This window comes from Gopherus evgoodei, chromosome 3, assembly GCF_007399415.2.
Source record: "Gopherus evgoodei ecotype Sinaloan lineage chromosome 3, rGopEvg1_v1.p, whole genome shotgun sequence".
Lineage (NCBI taxonomy): Eukaryota > Metazoa > Chordata > Testudines > Testudinidae > Gopherus > Gopherus evgoodei.
Window position 1 is genome coordinate 158,932,035 of NC_044324.1, and position 22,383 is coordinate 158,954,417.

Sequence of the window (22,383 nt, forward strand, 5' to 3'; positions counted from 1 at the left end):
ATTTAGAATGTACCAAGCCTTTCCGTAAATCAACTCAGCTCTTCATTGCTACAGCGGATAGGATGAAGGGCCTTCTGCTGTCCTCAGAGTATTTCCAGTTGGATCAGCTCATGCATAAGGACCTGTTACGAGCTGGCGGGGATTCAGTTGCCAGCAATTGTCAGAGCCCACTCAACGAGAGCACAGGCGTCTTCGGTGGTCTTCCTGGCACACATCCCTATCTAGGACATCTGTAGAGCCACAGCGTTATTCTCTGTTCACATGTTCACAGCTCATTAAGCCATTACTCAGCATGCTAGAGACGACACTGGATTTAGTAGAGCTGTGTTGCAATCGACATGTCCGTGAACTCCTACCCACCTCCAGTCGCTTTGGAGTCACCTACTAGGGAATGGACATGAGCAAGCACTCAAAGAAGAAAAAAGAGTTACCTTTTCCATAACTGGTGTTCTTCGAAATGTGTTGCTCACGTCTATTCCACAATCTGCCCTCCTTCCCCAGTGTCAGAGTTTCTGGCCAGAAAGAACTGTTGTAGAAATTCAGTACCAATTCTGTTCCCACTGATTTCACTGGGAGATGGAGCATGCACTTGGTAATGTGCACTGAAATTTGGGTACAACAGTTCTTTCATTTTTTTTTTTTTTAATTGCTGGGATTTGGCAAACATGGAACAGCAAATATAGGAAAAGGTGAATTTATGATACTGGAAATATGAATAATTGTGGGCTTTTAATAGGCACTTCCATTTTCAGTGAGTGGAGTGACTCTCTTATTCATTGCTTGAGAAATGGAAAAAAGCCCATCAGAAGTTCATTATTAAATATTCCTAGGTTGAGAGAGTGTATTAATTAAAAAAAAAAGCAAATTGAGCAATTTTTAGCACAGAATTATTTTATAGCTTTAGATGTCATTGACCTACTTTTTCAAATATAATTTTCACATATTATTTTACTTTCAAAAATGTATCTAGTTAGAAATGACAAAGTAGGAATCAATGTATACAGTCCTGATCCTGTAAACCTTCACTTACATGCTTAACTTTACACATGTGAGTAGTCCCAGTGAGTTCAGTTTTACTGAGGTGTGTAAAATTAAGCACGTGCATACATTTTTACAGGATCAGGGCTTAGATTATTTATGGTCTGATCCTGCAAGCACTGCACATGTGGAAATTCCATGTATTTCAATATAAGCTTAGCGGGAGTTTAACGTGTGTAGAGCTACCATGACTGGTACCCTAATGAGCCTTTTCCATCTCTGATTTCTGTAACTGAAGGAATAATGATTGAGTGTGACATAACATTAATTGTAATATGCATTGGTCTCCTTATCAATGGAACACTAAACTTCATTAATCAGTTGAAGTATATAAAATTTACTTTCAGAGTTGCATAGTATTTTGTTGAAAATCAGAAAGTTAACCAAAAACAAAAGGAAATAGGCCCAGATTTTTAAAGGTATTTAGCCATTGCTGCACTCAACATTGCAACACCTAACCGATGTAGAAGCCTAAATCTCATTTTCAAAAGTGATTTAGGTACTTAGGAGCCTAAATCTAATCAATGGGATTTTGGCTGTTAAGAACCTAAATCCTTTTTGAAAATGAGACTTAGGCTCCTATATCTGTTAGATATTGTAATGCGGAGTGTCCAAATACCTTTAAAAAATTTGGGCCATAGTCTTTCTGTTCTGTGTTCATTTAAAAAAAAAATCTGTTTTAACTTTCATTCTTTTAAAGAAATCAACTTTTATACTATTTTAAGAAAACCCATTTCTGTATCACTAATCAAATGTTAAGACTTTGTTTCACATCTGTTGTAGATCTGAATTATCAGCCTTACCTGATGTTAGAGTTCTGTTGGGCACAGAAGGGGGGTAGGTGTTGTACACCATAACCTGGGTTCATGTATGCTCTTGGTGAATAGGGCCTTTCTCAGAAAATCCTGTTTGTTTGTTTGTTTTTTCTTATGAAATGTTTCAGAGCAGTGACGGCATAGGCAGCGGTATTGCCTCATCCCTGTTCTGGGAGGATAGGCCAAAAAGCTACTTCCATTAATACTGAAGAAACTTTTCAAACAAATATTGCTTCTCATGTAGCAGGATTTGGCCTTTGATAGAACAAAGCCAACAATACTGTTCTGGTGACTTTTATGTATTGGTTTTGATTTTTTTATAGAAACAAAAATAATGTCAATTTTCTTGTTAAGCTGTCACCGAGCTTCTTTGTGTAAAATCCTTGGCTTGTTTGAGAAAGGGAATACAAAAAAGACTGCAGAGGAATTTTTCAGGCCATGACCCTGAATAATGCTATATTAGTTGCTTTAGCTTTTGTCAGTTCTTCAGTTCCGTTTCAGGGACCTTTTTATGTCAGGAGTCTTGTCCCAATACAAGTAGGATTAGAGCTATCTCTCATTATTCTTTTTAAAGGCATAGCACCTTGTAGATTTGAACCCACAATTTCTTCAAGTGTTGTTTCATGTGAAAACCCATAATGTAACATTAGTTGTGGCATTTCTTATACTTTTTTTTGAATGGACAAGGTCATTGCCTAAATTTACCAAAAGGTTTTGAAAACTGCTGTCCTCTAACAGTGAGTGATCTTAATGTACTACCTAATTGACAAGAAAAACATCTTTGTAGGGATTTAAATTGAAATGCAATCAAACTATTACAATGTATGTTGTTTACACTTCCTTTCCCCCCAGTTGGGACTGAAAAGTGAAACATTCCATTTTTGTGATGATCTTGTGAACAGAGGATAATCACTATCTATTACTCATTATTGTGGTATGAAAAGAATAGATAGGGAAATCTAGTTAACTTAGAAGCTGCTTTAGCTGTACATTTGAAAGTGTTTTATAATGTGTATTAAAATTCTCCTGTTTCTTATTTTTTCTCTTGGCAGTTCCTTCCAGAGCTTTCAGATATAGATTGTCATACCCTTCTGAGCCTTCTGGCCCAGCTGGCCAATGTGTAGGAGGGACAGCATTATGGTTCTACTTCTTTTCCAATCTTTCCCCTTTGGAGTGGCTAGCTTCCATGGGGCCAAGAGAGGAGAGCAGTCTCAGCACTTGAGGGACTACATGGACTGTAATCTGGCCAGCAAAGCTGCTTTCATCCTCTCATCCTGTATACATGTACAGCAGTTGGCATTGGCTGGCCCTCAGGACTGAGGCAAAGAATTTTAAAGATAGTTCCAGAGTATTTTCAAAGGTGGGGCAAGATGTGTGGATGGCTTATGTCATCCTTTCAATTGATGTATGCCTTACTTCCTAGGGCACTAAAAGGATTAAGTCATACTCTGATTTAAGAAGGACCATTTACAGTCCTTGTTGTTTTCTTTACTGTATTTCTCATTTCCTTCCAAAAAGACATCTATATCTTTAATTTGCTGGACGTAGTCCACACAACATAGTGGTTTATGATGACATAGTATAGTAAAAATGAGTTCCTTGTGCAGAAATATACACTTGCTAAGCTTGAAGACTAAATTTAGGCTTGAAAGTTTCCATATAATTTGTAATCTAAAATAACATGCACATTTCTAGACTCTCCATTTATTAAAACATAATTTAAAATAGAAAATTCATTAAAGTGGAGTTAAGATTTTGGTCGCACAACATCCTCTTAAATTCTTCACAGTGTTCTAATCTCTTCACTAACATAAATATTTTTGTGTCATCTGTGTATTTTTTACCATCCAATTGTACACCTTCTCTGGATCATTAACAGATATAGGCCCAGTTCAGCAAAAACTTTGAGCCCATGCTTAAGACCCATTAAGTCAATGGGGCTTAAGTGTTGGCATAGTTAAAGCAGAAACCTCCCTTCCCCAGTGTAGTGCTTATATCAGTACAGCTTATTCTGGTTCACTGAAGCAAAATAAACGATACCAGTACAAATCGTCTTATACTGCTGTAACTTTGTCTACACTAAAGCTTTTACTGGCATAACTTTAGTCAAAAATAAAAAACCAAACACACCTAACCAACACAGTTATGCTGTTAAAAGTTGAAGTGTGGATCAGGCCTTAGACGTGTGCTTCAGTGTTTTCTTGAATTGGAGTCATAGTAAGTAACATCAAGCCTAGTATGGAAAGTTGGGGGCAGGGCATCCTGCTGTTAACCTTTGACCATGCAGAAAATTGACCATTTATTTCTGCTCTCTGTTTCCTGTCTCTTAGCTCATTTCAGTTTCTTGACATTATTTTACTTCTCATCCCATGACAATCTAGGTTCCTTGATAGCCTCTTATAAGGTACCTTGTCAGAACCATTTGAAAATCCAAATAAATTATATAGGGCTGTCGATTAATCACAGTTAACTCACACGATTAACTCAAAAAAAATTGATTAAAAAATTAATTGCAATTGCACTGTTAATAAATTTCTATTGGTATTCAATTGTTTAAATATTTTGCATGTTTTTCTACATTTCAATTACAACATATAGAATACAAAGTGTACAGTGCTCACTTTATATTTTTTATTACAAATATTTGCACTGTAAAAATGATAAATGAAATAGTATTTTTCAGTTCCTCATACAAGTACTGTAGTGCACTCTCTTTATCATGAAAGTGCAATTTACAAATTTTTTTTGTTAAATAACTGCATTCAAAAACAAAACAATGTAAAACTTTAGCGCCTACAAGTCCGCTCAGTCCTACTTCTTCAGCCAATCGCTAAGAGAAGCAAGTTTGTTTACATTTATGGGAGATAATGCTGCCCACTTCTTAATTACAATGTCACCTGAAAGTGAGAACAGGCATTGGTATGGCACTTTTTGTTGCTGGTGTTGCAAGATATATACATGCCAGATGTGCTAAAGATTCATATGCCTCTTCATGCTTCAGTCATCGTTCCAGAGGACATGCTTCCATGCTGATGACGCTCGTTTAAAAAAAAGTGTTAATTAAATTTGTGACTGAACTCCTTGAGGTTGAATTGTATGTCTCCTGCTCTGTTTTACCCACATTCTTCCATATATTTCATGTTATAGCAGTCTCGGGTGATGACCCAGCACATGTTGTTCGTTTTAAGAACATTTTCACTGCAAATTTGACAAAATGCAAAGAAGATACCAATGTGAAATTTCTAAAGATAGCTACAGCACTGGACCCAAGGTTTAAGAATCTGAAGTGCCTTCCAAGATCTGAGAGGGATGAGGTGTGGAGCATATTTTCAGAAGTCTTAGAAGAGCAATACTCTGACGCTCAGAACCCAAACCACCAAAGAAGAAAATCAACCTTCTGCTGGTAGCATCTGACTCAGATGATGAAAATGAACATGTACTGCTTTGGATAGTTATCAAGCAGAACCGTCATCAGGATGGACATATGTCCTCTGGGATGGTGGTTGAAGCATCAAGGGATATATGGATCTTGAGCACATCTGGCATGTAAATATCTTGTGATGTGAGCTACAACAGTGCTATGCAAACTCCTGTTCTCACTTTTAGGTGACATTGTAAACAAGAAGCAGGCAGTATTATCTTCTGCAAATGTAAACAAACTTGTTTGTCTGAGCGATTGGCTGAACAAAAAGTAGGACTGATTGGATTTGTAGGCTCTAAAGTTTTATATTGTTTTATTTTTGACTGCAGGGTTGTTTTTTACATAATTCTACATTTGTAAGTTCAACTTTCATGATAAAGAGATTACACTACAGTACTGGTATAAGGTGAATTGAAAAATACTATTTTTTTTTTGTTTTTTACAGTGCAAGTATTTGTAATAATATAAACTGAGCACTGTACACTTCGTATTCTCTATTGTAATTGAAATCAATGTACTTGAAAATGTAGAAAACATCCAAAAATATTTAAATAAATGGTATTCTATTATTGTTTAACAGCACAATTAACCATAATTAATTTTTTTAATTGCTTGACAGCCCTGAAATTATATCAATCAATAGGATTCTTTGACAGTTTTGTTAACATACTTGAGAATTCACATTGAATAGTGATGCATGGCTTTCCTTTACAGCAGCTGTGCTGTCTTATTGTTATCATATTATGCCCATTGGGGTATTTTGTACTTCCATTTTTAATTTCTTTTCAACAGACTTTTCTAGTACCAAATTAAGGTTTACTGGTCAGTAGGTCATAGGATCATCCTGGAGAATTCTTTGTCCTAAAATCTATTTATTTTATTGCATATATTACAGAAGTTGAATGTACAAAATGTACTGCTAACACCATAAAAATGAAATTTTGATGTGGAAAACTTACTGTGAAATATGGAATAGAGATCAGTGTTGTTTCAATGAAGACTGTACGTTGGACTTCGAGCAGGAAGAGGTTTGACATACTTATAATTAAGCTATCCAGCCATCAAATGGTGGGTTTATTCTTGAATCGCCAGTGTATCATAATGGTGGTGCCTTGTGGTCACATTCTTAATACAAATCTTCATGTGACTGGCACCAGGCCTTTTTTTAAAGTGATGTTGCTGGAGGAGGAGGGGGGTTGGGTTTGGTTTGGTTTTGGTAACCTCCATAAAAAATAAAACTTTTCGTAAGGTGGACAAGTTAACAGAATAGTTAGTCATTTCTCTTTTTCTTGTGCTTTGCCAGTAGAGCGGTGCATATCCTCTTGAACATGTGCATGTGGCTAATGGCTGTATAACATAAATTCGACACCTAGCTAATTCAGTCCGGAATTTTGAAGCATCACTTTGTCAGATGGTTTGATAATGTTATGCAGGGAGTAACAAATCATTATTAAGTATCAGAGGGGTAGCCGTGTTAGTCTGGATCTGTAAAAGCAGCAAAGAATCCTGTGGCACCTTATAGACTAACAGACGTTTTGGAGCATGAGCTTTCGTGGGTGAATACCCACTTCTTCAGATGCATGTGGTGGAAATTTACAGGGGCAGTATATATATGCTAGCAAGCAAGCTAGAGATAACGACGTCAGTTCAATCAGGGAGGATGAGGCCCTGTTCTAGCAGTTGAGGTGTGAAAACCAAGAGAGGAGAAACTGGTTCTGTAGTTGGCAAGCCATTCACAGTCTTTGTTCAATCCTGAGCTGATGGTGTCAAATTTGCAGATGAACTGAAGCTCAGCAGTTTCTCTTTGGCCAAACTGGACAGTCTCTACGGAAAAGGATAAATGGACACAAATAAGATATTAGGAATGGCAATATACAAAAACCTGTAGGGGAGCACTTCAACCTCCCTGGCCACACTATTGCAGACCTTAAGGTGGCCATCCTGCAGCAAAAAAACTTCAGGACCAGACTTCAAAGAGAAACTGCTGAGCTTCAGTTCATCTGCAAATTTGACACCATCAGCTCAGGATTGAACAAAGACTGTGAATGGCTTGCCAACTACAGAACCAGTTTCTCCTCTCTTGGTTTTCACTCCTCAACTGCTAGAACAGGGCCTCATCCTCCCTGATTGAACTGACCTCGTTATCTCTAGCTTGCTTGCTAGCATATATATACTGCCCCTGTAAATTTCCACCACATGCATCTGAAGAAGTGGGTATTCACCCACGAAAGCTCATGCTCCAAAACGTCTGTTAGTCTATAAGGTGCCACAGGATTCTTTGCTGCTTTTACAAATCATTATTAGTGGTTGCTGGTTTTCAATTTGTGTTTTTGTGATGTTTTCAAATACATTTAAACGGAGACTGCCTGCACAGTAACTTTGACTAGCCTGTTTGCTGGTCACAGTTGTTCCACACATAGCTGAGCAATGATAAAGCACCCCTGAGGGCCGTAGTGGCAACTTTCCAGAAGCCAGAAAGTTGTACCTAATTTACATAAAATAGAGCATATTGCAGCTATTTACTTCTTTAGTATGGGGGTTCAGCCCATTGAGGCTACAGATCCCAATATGCAATGCTCAATCTTAATCTAAACAGAATGTAATACCGATGTTGAATTTTTAAACCTTAACGCTTCCCTTTCAATATTTTCATACTATTGTAATTTTTTTCCTGAAAATGTTATGGCTATTCAAGCTACTTTATCTGTTTCTGGAATGTGTTATTGTGAACAACATACATTTCTAAAGCAGAACTTTAAGGATGGCTTAATTTTTCTGTTTAATTTTCTGGATAATTTATAAATTGAATTCATAAATTCTGAACAAATGACTTTATAATTATTTTAATCATTCTAGTATAATTAAAACATTCTAGTCCAGCCAGATGCTTCATAGCAATACTACTATTCTGTTGTGATATTCCTATTTTGAGATGATTAACCTGCATACAAAAGTTTAATTTTGAGCCTCCAGTTTAGTTGGCAAGAGAACAAAAATCATATACTTCATAGCCTTCAAGTGTGATTGAAATGAAAACAGACTTTGAAGCTAGAAGATTGCTTTTACTTACTTTCTTTCCTGTTTTACTGGCTGTTGCTAAAATTTGATACTCTAAGAAGGTGTTGAAGCCTACACTTTCTGGAACCTGATAACATTCTGAAAAAAGCCAATTTATACACACATCCAGGTGAAAAGGCATAGTAAACAAACCTTCCTCCTTTTATTAGTCATTCTTCTAATTAATGTGATTATGCCTTTTTATGATTTAATACCTTTTCAAGGTGGTTCTTTAGCATATTTGGTCTTTGAATATTCACATTACATGAGAATGATAATCTGCTGTTGGATGATTTGTTTATAAGGGATTTAAAACTATCTTTGTGGAGTTGCTTGCAGTTGGTTTTTGATACTTTATGCTGGTACAGTAGTGAATAAGCTTACCAAAACTGTTCTTGTTTCTTAAGAGACCTTTCCCCTTTTGAGAGCTAGGAAACATAAACTGCTGTACATGGATTTTGGAATACTTTTGGGTTACCCCTCTTCTCTTTATAAGCAATGAAAAGTGTTCAAAATCTACCAAGATCTCAACTTTAATATATCTTGCATACAAATAGGAATTTAAACACTTGATGTGTGTAGCACTTACCATATTTTAAACTGTTTGAATTCTCTTTTGTGTTGATACAATATTTTATACAGCTATACAGCCCTTTTCTCCACAAGAAAGATATTGTTATACTGGCATAACACCCCAGCTGGTCACTCTTCTTTTGCTTTGAGTGGTTTTTTCAATTTAGTTTAACCCCCTTCCAGGTGATATAAACTAAAACTAAAAAAGTCACTTTTGTACCAGAAAAGCATCTACACTGGGTTTATACTGGTATAACTGTTAGTTTAAATTCACATCTTACAGTGAAAAGAAAACTTTTCTGTGTACACAAGGCCACAATACTCAGTGTATATAATTACCTTTGATCAGACCAAACCGGGGACTTTTTCTTCTATTTTCCTGCACAATTGTCTTTAGAGTTGCCAACCCTCCAGGATTGTCCTGGAGTCTCCAGGAATTAAAGGTTAATCTTTTATGAAAGATTGTTGTGTGATGAAACCACAAGGAATACAGCCAACCAAAATTGGCAACCCTAATTGTCTCAATTCATTCAGTGTATTTATAGTTCTGCGAATGTTGGTCCTGGTGTATATTCAGTGTGGCATGTGTATGCACTCTGTGTGTCCAGTGTCAGAGACCAGGACATGGGCAGTCGTGCCTGGTGGTTGTAGCAGGAGTTATATCTAGAGCAGGAGTCAAGTCTAGTGCTTCGAACAGGAGGCAGTGGCCAGGAATCAGAGCTGAGGGTCAGAACTGGAGTACTTACAATGATGCAAGGCTGGGGCCAAGGCAGGAGTAGGGCTGGAGCAAAAGCTCAGTTTAAAAACAAACTTTTGAATGAAAAAGCAGCAGAGAGTCCTGTGGCACCTTATAGACTAACAGATGTATTGGAACATGAGCTTTTGTGGGTGAATACCCACTTCGTCGGATGCATGTAGCGGAAATTTCCAGGGGCAGGTATAAATATGCAAGCAAGTTCAATCAGGGAGGATGAGGCCCTCTTCTAGCAGTTGAGGTGTGAAAACCAAGGGAGGAGAAACTGCTTTTGTAGTTGGCTAGCCATTCACAGTCTTTGTTTAATCCTGAGCTGATGGTGTCAAATTTGCAGATGAACTGAAGCTCAGCAGTTTCTCTTTGAAGTCTTGTCCTGAAGTTTTTTTGCTGCAGGATGGCCACCTTTAACTCTGCTATTGTGTGTCCAGGGAGGTTGAAGTGTTCTCCTACAGGTTTATCTGAAACTAGAAACTTCCTAATTTTAATGTGGTAACTTTTCAGATATAGTTTAAAGATTAATTGCTCCTGCACTGTGACTTTGTGAAGTATACCCGGGAAGAAAGATTTTTTGCTGAGATATTAAACTTTCTAATGAAAATGCTAACTTAACTTTTACTATTCTAGCAAAAATACAACACAATATATATGTTGTGATGCTTGGACTATATCCCAGTGACAAGATTTCATCTGTACATTTCAGTTTAATATGCAATTTTTATGAGACTGAAAAGAAGAATGGAAAGTTTTGAATGCTCCCTGCTCTTGAAGACATTGTGAAATAGGCCATATTTTATTAGCACAAAGATATGAAGAAATCTACATACTTGTCAGTTTGAAAGTTAAACCTTGTCCACAATATTTTTAAATATACATAAGCAATTTATTTGAAGAAAAAAACAGCAATCAGAGGGCAGGGTGCACTAATGACTGTATTTTTTTATTTAAATGGAAGGAAAAATATTGGTTATATTTTCATCCTTTCGAAATCCAGGCCTGAATAGTTTCTTAATTATCACAAGAGTTTAAGAAAGATCAAATAATCTTTTGTTATTGACTCTTCCATTTTATTTTGGGGTGAATGTGTAAGAGGGGGAGGGAGTTGTCCTTTGGGGCCATATAAATAGATTGTTCTTGCAAATCAGTATTCCTTAATTATTACTAGGTGTGGGGGCAGAGCATGAAAGAATCAGACTTACAGTAAATAACATGAATTTAGAAGGAGGCAGCCTGAGTCAGGCTTGGCTTATTTAGTCTAGACAGGACTTTTCATGCCAAATGTTGCTGCTTTCATTTCTGTCTGCCAAATCTGTTTGATAAAGGCAGTCCAGGAATGCTATATATCAGAGTAAGAAAACTTTCTTTTGCATGCAGGTTACTTAGTGACATTGAGGTTTATTCCTCCAGTGATGTGCTTTCATAACTTCATAAATACTTGTGATATTGTATGGATGCATTGAAGGGAGAGGTGGCACAATGAGAGATCTGTCATGTGGCTCATGTACACTTTCGCCAAGGAGCTCTTATTAGTCAAATGTATTTAAGTTAATATCCATTTTAACAATTTATTTACAGTATCACTTGCACATATATTGCAGCTGTATAAATCTATGTGAAATTAAATCTTATTTCAAGATCATGCTTGATTATGCAATTCTTAATTTTAATCTTGCAAAATAGCATGTATTAGTATTATTTACATTTACATGGCTGTAATGCTCAGAGGCCCCACTGAGCTATGTTCTGTCCAGACTCATAGGAATAGACAGTCCCTGTCCCAAGGAACTTACGGTCAGAGAAGACAACCAACTTTTTAAAGTTGGGGGCAGCGAGAGTGGGAAACAGTAAGATATGTGGTGCTGTTTATAAATCATTAAAAGAAGGGCCAGTTATCTTCAGCAGTCACTCAACTTGCCTATCACTAATTGGTTGATTTCTTATAGGTGTCATGATACATTCGCTTTGAGGAGAGTTTTATTTTGAGGCAGTAAACAAACGAGACTTCAGAGTTTGTGACTAGGAAGGCTGAGTAAGAGGGTGTCAAGGCGAGAGGAGAAAGGCCATAAAATATGTTCAAGTACATATCAGTGTGGATCCCACTATTTGGTGCACATGTATCTTATGCACACAAGATTGGATTTTTTTTTTTTTGAATAGCAGTGTCCACTGTGGCTGTGCATGCACCTTCCACCACCTAATGCTGACATAAAGTGTGGAGCAGCTGCTACCCTGCCTCAGTTTCCTCTTCCCACAGCTGGCAGCAAGACTGAACCCAGCGAGTGTTGAAACTGCTGTTTCTACTGAGCTCAAATTCATCCTTTTTCAACTAGTTTAGTGAAGAAAACCTGTCTCCACATTCCTTATTCTTTCTTTTCTTAATTTGAACATTCCAAAGGAAAAGACACGACAACCCTGTTTCAGTGGGGCAAGGTGCCTGGTCCCTACTGCCAGGACAGTCTTTAAATTCTTAGTGTATAAAAAGTGACTGAACCACAATGAACTCATCCCTCCTGGGCAACCAGCATAGTTGATATCTACTCTGCCTGGGGGAGAGTCTCATCCTGGATAAGTATTTGATGTGTAAATCCTTCTTGTCAAGGACTTGCAAGTCAAGGGATGCACTCATCTAGAAGCGATCCTTTAGGAGTACAGGGGAAGAAGCTTCAATTCCTGATATTTCTTTATCCCAAAGAAGAAGAGGTGTGTGGAGGGAGGTCCTATCTTAGTTTGGAGGAGATTGAACAAATACATATGCCGCTTTAGAAAAGGAATCCATCATTTCACCTCTGCAGGCTCAAGACTGGTTCATGGCTCTTGACTAGTCAAGTGCATACCTCCACATAACCAATCACTTGGTCCACTGGAAGCACTTGAGTGTTCACAGTGTGGTCAAGGCATTACCACTGCAAGATACTTGCACTCAAACTCTCCACAGTACTGTTGGTCTTTCTGAAATGCCTAGTAGTGGTAATCGCCCACCTGAGAAGACAGGGAATTCACATCTACACCTACTTAGGTGCCTGCTCCTCATCCCCCTGCCTGGATGCTGTCAAATTCTGCTCATTCTTCATCTTCTGAGAGTCAGCAGCAGCCTAGTGGATTTCCTGTGTGGGCAATCAATGGCAAATCACAAATGGTCATCGCACAGATCTGTTGTAGAATCAGTGTTCCATCATTTGTGAGGACAAAGTCAAGTGTCAGAGCTACTCTTCTAGAGGAGGCTTGAGTCCAGGACTGTTACCAGATGCTTTCCTTTTGCATTGGAACAGAGGCCTACTCTCTGCCTTTCTACCAGTTTCACTAATTATCAGGATGATTTCCAAGATCAAAAGAGGCAAAGCCATGATCATTCACACAGCTCTGGCAGGGACAATTTTGTCTGATAGAGCTGCTGCAGATGTCCCATCAGCCTCTTATGCGCCTAGACTTGTCTCACAGCACCACAGCCAGATACTCCATCCTGACCTAGAGTCACTACACCTGACAGTATGACTGTTGGCTGGTTAAGTACCATGGCTAGAGACTCTCCCAACACATCCAGGAAATCCTGAATCAGAGAAGGAAAACATCTACCAGAAGGACATACTAATCTGAATGGAAGACGTTCTTGATATGGGGACATACCAGGTCCAGGCTTTGCAACTGAAGATCCAAGACTTTCAGTTACACTTAAAACAAGCCAGCATGTTGTTCAGCTCCAATAAGATTCACTTCGTAGCAGTCTCATGGTGCCATCCAACTGTACTGTCACATTTGGTTTCCTCTCTCTCCATGGTACAGAAGTTTCTCAAATGGCTATTGCTCGCTTAACCACCTGTTAGAGAACCAACTTCCAGCTGGGACCTCTAATATAGTCCTGCAGCTCAAGGAGTCTCCCTTTAAACCTCTCTGAATGGTCCTTATGTGATATAAGCCTTCTAGGAAGGTACAGTTGTCACACTTCTTGTACACTGTTTATTCAGTCTTTGGCTTTCTGGTACACGCTTTCTGCTGGGGCAGAAACAAGCCAAGGAAAGGGCAGCTGCAGGCTGCAGCTACATAGTGGTAGAAAGTTGTTACCTGTTATAGTCATAATAAAAGGTTTATCCTGACAGTAAATGGCATGTCTACATTTACAGCACCGTAGTGCTTAGTGTGAAGATGCTACCTCCACTCCACTCAGTGGAGATATCCGCCTCCCTGAGAGGTGGTAGCTATGTTGATGGGAGAAGCCCTCCCAGCAACATAGCGCTGTTTACACTGGGGGATTAGATTGGTATAACTTCACCACTCGGGGTGTGGATTTTTTACAGCCTTGAGTAACGTACTTATACTGACATAAATTCATAGTGTAGACCAGGGCTAAGATACTGTGTGTTGTCAGAAGTGGAAGGCACAGCATGCAGAAAGATCCAGAGAGAGGTAACATTGAAATGGCTGCTGCAGAGCCCATGCAACTGCATGTAACTGCCCCACCAGCACTGAGAATCGGGGGGAAATGCTGAATACAGCGATTTGAGCTGGATATGAAGGCCATGAGGCAAATAAACTGGAGGATGAGCAAAAGATTGCTCTTCCCTTAGTGGTGAGAGGTGCGGAATCCCTAAATGTACACAGTGCATTCCATACAGGGGTGATGGGGAAAGAGAGGAAAGCTTTGCAGAAATAATGAAAATGTTTTGAGGATCATGGTGTTCCTAGTAAAATGTTACCTGAGAGAGAGAGAGCTGTTCTGGATGAGAACACAGAATGAAAGAAAAGCAACAGAGGAGTTTGTTACAGACTTAAAACTAAAAAGTCAGTCGTATGAATATGGAATATTAAAATTCTCTGATTAAAGACCAGATTGTCCTAGGGTATAACAATAAAAGTGTCTGTGAATGGTTACTAAGGGAGATGGATTTGACACTAGAAAGGGCAATATGTATTTTCCAAGCAGCAAAAAAACACAACTAAAAAGTGTAGAGAAAGGCATAGAGCATTTGACTGTGAGTACGATAACTTTTCCCTTCCTGGTTTAGCTAACAGAAATTCAATTGGCCAAAGACCAAAACCTGGAAAGCAGGAAACAATTCCAGGAATGTGGCAACCATCATGAGTATAGGAAATGCCCTGCATTCTGGCAAATATGTAGAAATAGTTATAAACCCAGCCATTATGCTGAAAGGTGCAGAGAAAGCAAAAAATTATATGTATTAATTGCAGAAAGGTTTCCTCAAGTGAAGAACAAAAGTTATTTTAAGCACAACAGAGGAGGCTGAAAATGCAAAAGATGGACTAATTAAAATGTGAACAAATGGCACGTATATGACATACAAGATAGACATTGGGGCACAAGTAAACATAATAACAGAAACTGAAATAGAGAGACGTAAGGAGCGCATAAAAGTGGAAGAGGCAAAAGTGTCTGTGAAAGGCTATAATGGAGCAACAGTTCCAATATTGGGAGAGTGTACATCAACAGTTAAAGATAAAGGGAAATTGATAAAACAAGAATTTGTGGTGGTACACAGAGGCAAGCAACCAGTCTTGGGTTTACACATGCTTGAGGTGCTTAGTCTTGCTAAGAGGATGTATACAAGAGTGAGTCAGACAACACAGAACCAGATATGAAAGTATTAATGGCATCTTCTGAAGATTTAATCACAGGAAATGAGTGCCTCCCAATAACTTCTAAGACTCCAGAAGTATTTCACTGTACAGTGATCCAGAGGGTGGACAGTCTAGCAGGTGTGAAAGTGTACGTTGATGATGACCTAATTTGGGGCAATACTGCCATTGGCCATTTGGGAGAGACAAAGGTGGGTTAGCTAATTTCTTTTATTGGACCAACTTCTTAAAAGCTCTGTTCAGTTTGAAAACTTGTCTCTTTCACCAGCAGAAGTTGGTCCAATAAAATATATTACCGCCCCCACCTTCTTTCACTAATATCCTGGGTCCAGCATGACTACAACAACACTGCAAACACTGAACATCTGTGATGACTGAAGAGAGATTGCAAGAGGTAATAACCTTAAAATAAAAAGGTCGAACGTCAGTTTCAAAATAACATAGTTGGGATAAAGAATGACCTCCAAAGGACTCTTACCTGATGAATCAAAGAGTCATGCAAAACTGAACATGTGGAAACCTGAAGATAAAAAGGGAATTAAAAGGCTTTAGGCATGTTGAATTGTGTCAGCAAATTCATACCTAACTGTACAGTTCTCAAAACTCACCTAAGACAGCTGCTTCACAAGGACATTTTTGAGCCACTGAAAGTTTTGAGCCACTGAAAGACATCAAATTATCCACAGCTGCCTTCAACGGAGCGTTGGGAACAGTACTATTACAATGTAATGGAACTGATTAGCTGTCAGTGTCACATGTATGTTGGGCTGTGACAGCCATAGAGAAAATGTTTATACTAATTGAAAAAGTGACACTAGGTCTGGGATATGGTTGTACAAGATTTCACAACTTTCTGTCTGGTTGTAGCTTCAGTGCAGAAACTGATCATAAATCACTGATTGCAATACAGAAGAAGGGACTTGGAGAAGCAACACCAAGGATGCAGTAACTACTTTTATAAATACAGAAGTATGATTTCAGCCTGGAGTTCCTACCTGGATGCCACTTAGTAATGGTTAAACACACCCTCAAGAGCATGTGCTCCATCTGACAATACGCAATCTGATATCTGGATCAATCAGTGAACATACATGTGAATATGATAAGTGTCACGCTGTATCTCCAGGTATATGACATGAATTGGAGACAGAAGCAGCTAAAGATGAAATGCTGCAGGCAGTGGTATAAGTGATAAGTAAAGGTGGAGACAAAATCAATACTTCCCAACTTCCTGTTCCCACTATAAAAATGAGCTTTCGGTGATCTCAGGAGTCCTCTTGAACGGGATCCAGACTGTGGTTCCCACAGTGATGTGAAGGAAAACATTGGAACGAATACATGAAGGGGACCTAGGAATGGCCAAATAAAAAAAAGGAGAGCTAGAGAAGTTGTGTTCAGACCACAGATAAATATTGACATTGAAGAAATGGCGGTTGGAATGTCAGAAGTACAGAGATTCTCAGCAGAAAGAGCTAGTTATATTCCATAAAAATCTTGCAGCTCAATGGGAAAAAGTAGGAATTGACATGTTTAACCTTGAAGACATAATCACCTGGTTATAATGGACCTACTTGACCACTTTCTCAGAAATAGTCGTGCTTGAAGATACCACAGCAGCAACAGTTGCACAGGCACATTAAATCTGTATTTGCATGTCATGGAATTTGAAAAATAGTAATAATGGACAACAGACCACAGTTCAAAAATAGGGAATTTCTGGGCATTCATCTAATCCGACATATCTTCAAGCCAATGGATTAACTAAATGTGGAGTATGTATAACGGGTCGGCAACCTTTCGGAAGTGGTGTGTCGAGTCTTCATTTAGTCACTCTAATTTAAGCTTTCGCGTGCCAGTAATACATTTTAATGTTTTAGAAGGTCTCTTTCTATGTCTATATTATATAACTAAACTATTGTTGTATGTAAAGTTAAAGAAGGTTTTCAAAATGTTTAAGAAGCTTCATTTAAAATTAAATTAAAATGCTGCTCTTACACCACTAGCCTGCTCAGCTCGCTGCCAGCCTGGGGTTCTGTTCACCTAGGCTGGCAGTGGGCTGAGCAGGGCCTGCAGCTGGGACCCCAGACTTGGGGGGGGGGTCCTCGGGTCAGGGCAGAGGGCTGGAGAGTGTGAGGGGTGCAGGGCAGAAGGCTGTGTGTGGGGGGGGGTTTGAGGGCTCAGAGCAGAGGGCTGTGGGGGGGGTGCAGGGCAGAAGGCTGGGTGTGGGGGGGTTCAAGGGTCAGAGGAGAGGGATGGGGGTGTGTGGGGGTGTAGGGCAGAAGACTGGGTGTGTGGGGGTGTTCAGGGGTCACAGCAGAGGGATGGGGGTGTGGGGGTGTAGGCAGAAGGCTGGGTGTGTGTGTGGGGGGGGTCAGGGCAGAGGGCTGAGGTGCTCGGCTCATGGGGGTGCTCCCAGCCCCCTGCCCTGAGCGGCTCATGGCAGGGGTCTGGAAGGGATATGCCCTGTTCCACCCCCTTCCCCAAGGCTCCATTCCTACCTCTCTCTGCGTCCTCTGTGGAGCTGTGTGCACGCTGCCACTCCTCCCTCTCCCCCTCGCAAGGGCCATTAGCTGATCGGCGCAGGGAAGGAGTGGAGGAGGGGCAGGAAAGCACCATGCTGTGGGAAGAAGCCAGGGCGGGGGGAAGCTTGGCTGCTGCAGGACCAAGCTTCTGCCTCTTGCCCCCACAAGGGAGAGCAGTGGGCTGGGGGCCGGGACCGCGGCAGGCAGTTGCATGCTACTCAAAATCGGCTTGTGTGCCATGTTTGGCATGTGTACCGTAGGTTGCCGACTGCTGACGTATAGTGAAGAACTTGCTCAAAAAAGCATTGGATACAAGATAAAGATCCATCTTTAGCACTACTCAATTTATAGAGCTGCATCGCTGAAATGTGGAAATTCATCTGCTGAACTTTACAACAGAAGTATAAATACTTGAGTACCAGATATGGGACAAAAAGAAAAGATGAGTAATAATGAGGAAATGAGTGGGAAAGTACAGTCAATAAGGGAGCAAGATCCCTTGTGCAGTTAAAAAACAAAGACTTGGTAAGAATTTGGAAGGCGCTGGTCAGTCAAAGGTACAATGATCAAAGAAGTGTACCTCTCTCATACTCAGTGATCACAGATGAAGGCAAAATCTTCTGAAGGGATTGTAACTATTTGACAACTTGAGAGAAATAAATGAAGTGAAAACACTTCATCAGAGGCAGGAAGAAAGCCAAGTAGCAACCCGTAAGCATGGTGTGACCCTGATGAAGCCTAGAGTAAGATTCTGGCTTTGGTGTTGGCTAAAATGGCTTGGGGCCATTTTTTGGTTCCTGCTGCCTTCAGAGAGGCAGGTCTTTTTATGTTCCTTGCAAATATACAAGATTGCATCAAAGAATTTACCAGACTTCATCATCAATTTCTACTCCCAGTTGTGACATCCCTAGGGCCCTGAACTTTAACTAGTTGCTCAGGTCAAAAAAGGGGTAGTAATAATTACAATAAAAATACCTCCTTTAAAACACACTTTTAAATGGTAAAGATTTTCACTGTTAATCCATATTAAAAAGGAGGGCTCACTGAATACATTTCTTTAAAATTCTTTCATTTTGCCTGTGGACTAGTGTAAAGTGATTGTAAACTTAAATGCTTTAGTTCATAAGCCAACTACTAACTGACTAAGGAAGAAACTTCCCTAATGAGCAAGTTATATAATTATTTCTTATATTTTCAGCTGAAGTACTTGGTACAAGCCATTGTAGGAAACAAGAGAATGGCCTAGATGCATTGCTACTTGTCTGATCCAGTCTGGAAATTCCTATGTTCTAACAAAATTAAGTTCTGACTTGGACTTCAGAGGAGAGATTGCCCCCTCAACCGTATATATTTTTTGGTAATCTGTTAAATGATGTCAGTGCTTAGTAGGAATATCATAAGACAATCTCTGCAAGTTTAATAGATCCCCTTTGTATGATGAGCTATGGACTGACAAGGCTAGGAGAATGCTAGAGGCATAACTAGGTAGAATGAATTGAAACTCAGTTGCTATGTTTCAAAGCCAAATACTTTTATCCAGTAAGTTTTCCAAACTTTATTTTGAGACCTTAAAATGAGTACAGATGCATTATCAATAATTTTGTGTGTGGTGTGTGTGTTTGCTTCCATGGTTAATTTATTAATTTCCCCTCTTTGTTTCCTTTAAACAGAATGATACCCCTTTCATCTCAGACTTTGATGATGAATCTTCATCATGGCCAGACACAAGAATATGTGATCAAACCCAAATATTATCCTGCAAAGAAAGTGATTTCAGGAGAACAATCCGCTGAGGATTCATTGCCTCTAAGAATGGGCCGGGATCAACTTGCATCACCTTTCCGTTGTGAGTAAACTCTATAGCATAGAGAAAACATAGTTTCAAATCTTGGTGATATTTTGTATGATGTCTGGATGGCTCTAACACGTCATAACATAAGTCAAAATAATAAAAAAACAAGATAATTTTCATACAAACGAGATGGTCATTAAGTATGGTTTCCTGTTTATAAAAAACATTGAACCTGACTCATCTTTAGAATTGTGTAATGGTATTTCCACATCATGTCATCTTTTCAGATAAAAAATGCTCTGTGAACTCTGCTAGATTTAGATATAACAGAGAGTAAAGCCAATATAAACTGACAGATCCCTTCCTACAATCTTATATCCAGAACACACACTTGAGAAGCTGGCATTCTGATCATTGACTTTTTTTAATGTTTAATTTATTATGTGTTTATGTACTTTTGCACAGTAAGGAGAGCTTTTAGTTTGTATTTGTAAAGAATGGTTTTATAGGTGCCCAGCTTGTTGCCTTGGCTCATGTCTCATCATGTGGACAGCTCAAGGACAAGCTCTGTCTTAAAGGGTGGAGACTATGATGAATTATGAGTTAGGCATTACAAAGTGATTGCTGGCTTGATCCGAAGAAATGTTCTGCGCATTAAAAGGTCATGCAGTCAATTTGAGGAAGTAAGGTGCTTATCTTCTATTGCCAACAAACTTTTTCTGCCTAAACTTGATTTCATTATGTGTTAATGGCTATGTATTGTAGTAGAGAGGAACAGTTTCTGCTGTGAATTTAGAAAGAAGGAGCCTCAGACTAGTGAGAGTAGTTGAAAAGTTGTGAATATAGCTTCCATATGCAGTTCTCTGTTTATTTCACTACGCTATAAATCCGTTTTAGTTTGTTTAGATATTTATATTTAGATGCAAACAAAAAGCGTATCCACAGTTTTGGGTGCACTGACAATTAATTAAAATCTCAAGCCACGCAAGAGTAACCACCCAGCAACATAATAAACAACAATGAAATTAACATAACCAGATAATAATTCAAAGCAACAAAATAAACTACCCACAGAACCTCATACCCTAACCTTTTCTCGTATGATAGTCAGTCAGATTGGCAATATCAAGTGATGGTTCTTAAAGCAAAGGCTGAACTTCAAGGCAGTTGGCAATCTGCCCTCTCTAAGAGAGGTGGTGTTAATCTCCAGCAATAATGGACCCAGTCTTTCCTCGCTGGTCTTTACCATTATGAAAGGAAATCAGATTAGCACCAAACAAATCTTAGATTTTTCAGATGCTGTGATGTGTAGGAAAATAACTGTTTATTTGGCTCCTTTGCAGCCACAGCCTAAAAATAACAAAATTATTCTGCAACGGCTACACCAGGGGTTCTCAAACTGGGGGTTGGGACCCCTCAGGGGGTCGCAAGGTTATTACTTGGGGGGGAGGTCACAAGCTGTCAGCCTCCACCCCAAACCCTGCTTTGCCTCTAGCATTAATAATGGTGTTAATTATGTTAAAAATTTTTTTTTAAATTTATAAGGGAGGGTTGCACACAGAGGCTTGCTCTGTGAAAGGAGTCACTAGTACAAAAGTTTGAGAACCACTGGGCTACATGAATGTTCTGTATTTGTATCTATGTAAATAGCTAATAGATAAAGTGCTAGTAAATGGCACTCAAGAATATGGAGCATAATTCCTGGATTTTATAGGACCAGTACAACTTTTCGTTGTGCTCTACAAATGACTTAGTCTATGCAACGCTTTACATCTCCTCTTAATATCAACTGGCAGCCCTAGCAAATAGCAAATCCCCTGCCAATACTCTAGCTGTCTTCCCTCTCACTTCATTTGTTGCAGGTCTTCCATAAAGTAGAGTGACCTGTGAGAACAGTGCTAGGAAAGAGGATGCCTAATAGCCACCTCATTAATGGTGAAGTACAAAAGAGTATTATAAAGGCCTATCAAATCTCTGAGAGAGTGGCCTATTTGAGACAACTGGAAACCTTCTGGTTCTATTAACTTCTGGAGCCTGATTAAAAGAAGTTTCATGACCTGACAAGACTTGTCATGAAGTAATTATAATTTCCAATTGCCTATTCTCCAATCCCAACAGCAGATCCAGAATGTGACCAACTGTATGAGTTGTGGATTTAGTTTGGCTTCTAATTTCTAGAGGCATTACAGTGGATTCTGAGCTCAGAAAACTGCTATGTCTTTCAACATGTGATATTTTAATACAAAATAAATGTCTGCTGCAATTTAGTTAAGTGACTATGTTTCATAAGAGTTCTGCTTAATTAAACCACTAGAAGGAGTAATGATGGCAATATGGTGGCATCCAGTTGAGCAAGAAGGGAAAGGTGAGGTCTGATTAGTAACTATTAAAAATACCCAAGCTTTTCTCTCAACCTAAATTTAAAAAATCTGCTAGTAAATAGAGGTTTTCTTTTAAATCCTATCTATCTTTAAATAACTTTTGAAAAAGATAAGATAGAATATGTTCTGGGGCTAACCAGGAATTCAAAGATAACAATAAATAGAGTGCCAAACAAATGATGCTGTGAGTTTAAAACTAATTCTCGTAATTTTTGCATTCAGTTTTAAAGCACAGATGGCTGCTGCTTTGGTTGAAAGCCAATAAATGTGGGAGGGGAGGGTAAATCTTTTGGCCATGATTTTGTGTATTGATTACTTATCTCCTTCTTGTGTGGTATAAATTGTTCTTTCGAAGTTAGAGTTTGACACCAGGAAGCAGGTCTACTTTTGATCTTGATAAATTCTACTGCCAGGTTACAGGTTCACCCAGGAATTGTTTGACAT

At 39.0% G+C, this 22,383-nt stretch overlaps 1 protein-coding gene across 6 annotated transcripts in view; it reads left to right on the plus strand.

Annotated features, from left to right (window-relative positions):
- The window catches only part of LTBP1 (latent transforming growth factor beta binding protein 1), a 364,113-nt gene that overhangs the window by 64,088 nt on the left and 277,642 nt on the right, over positions 1-22,383 (plus strand). For all 6 annotated transcript variants that reach the window (XM_030557132.1, XM_030557134.1, XM_030557133.1 and 3 more), the window contains exon 4: positions 19,437-19,612. In XM_030557132.1, the coding sequence (XP_030412992.1) occupies positions 19,437-19,612 (176 nt within the window). The remainder of the gene's footprint in view (positions 1-19,436; positions 19,613-22,383) is intronic.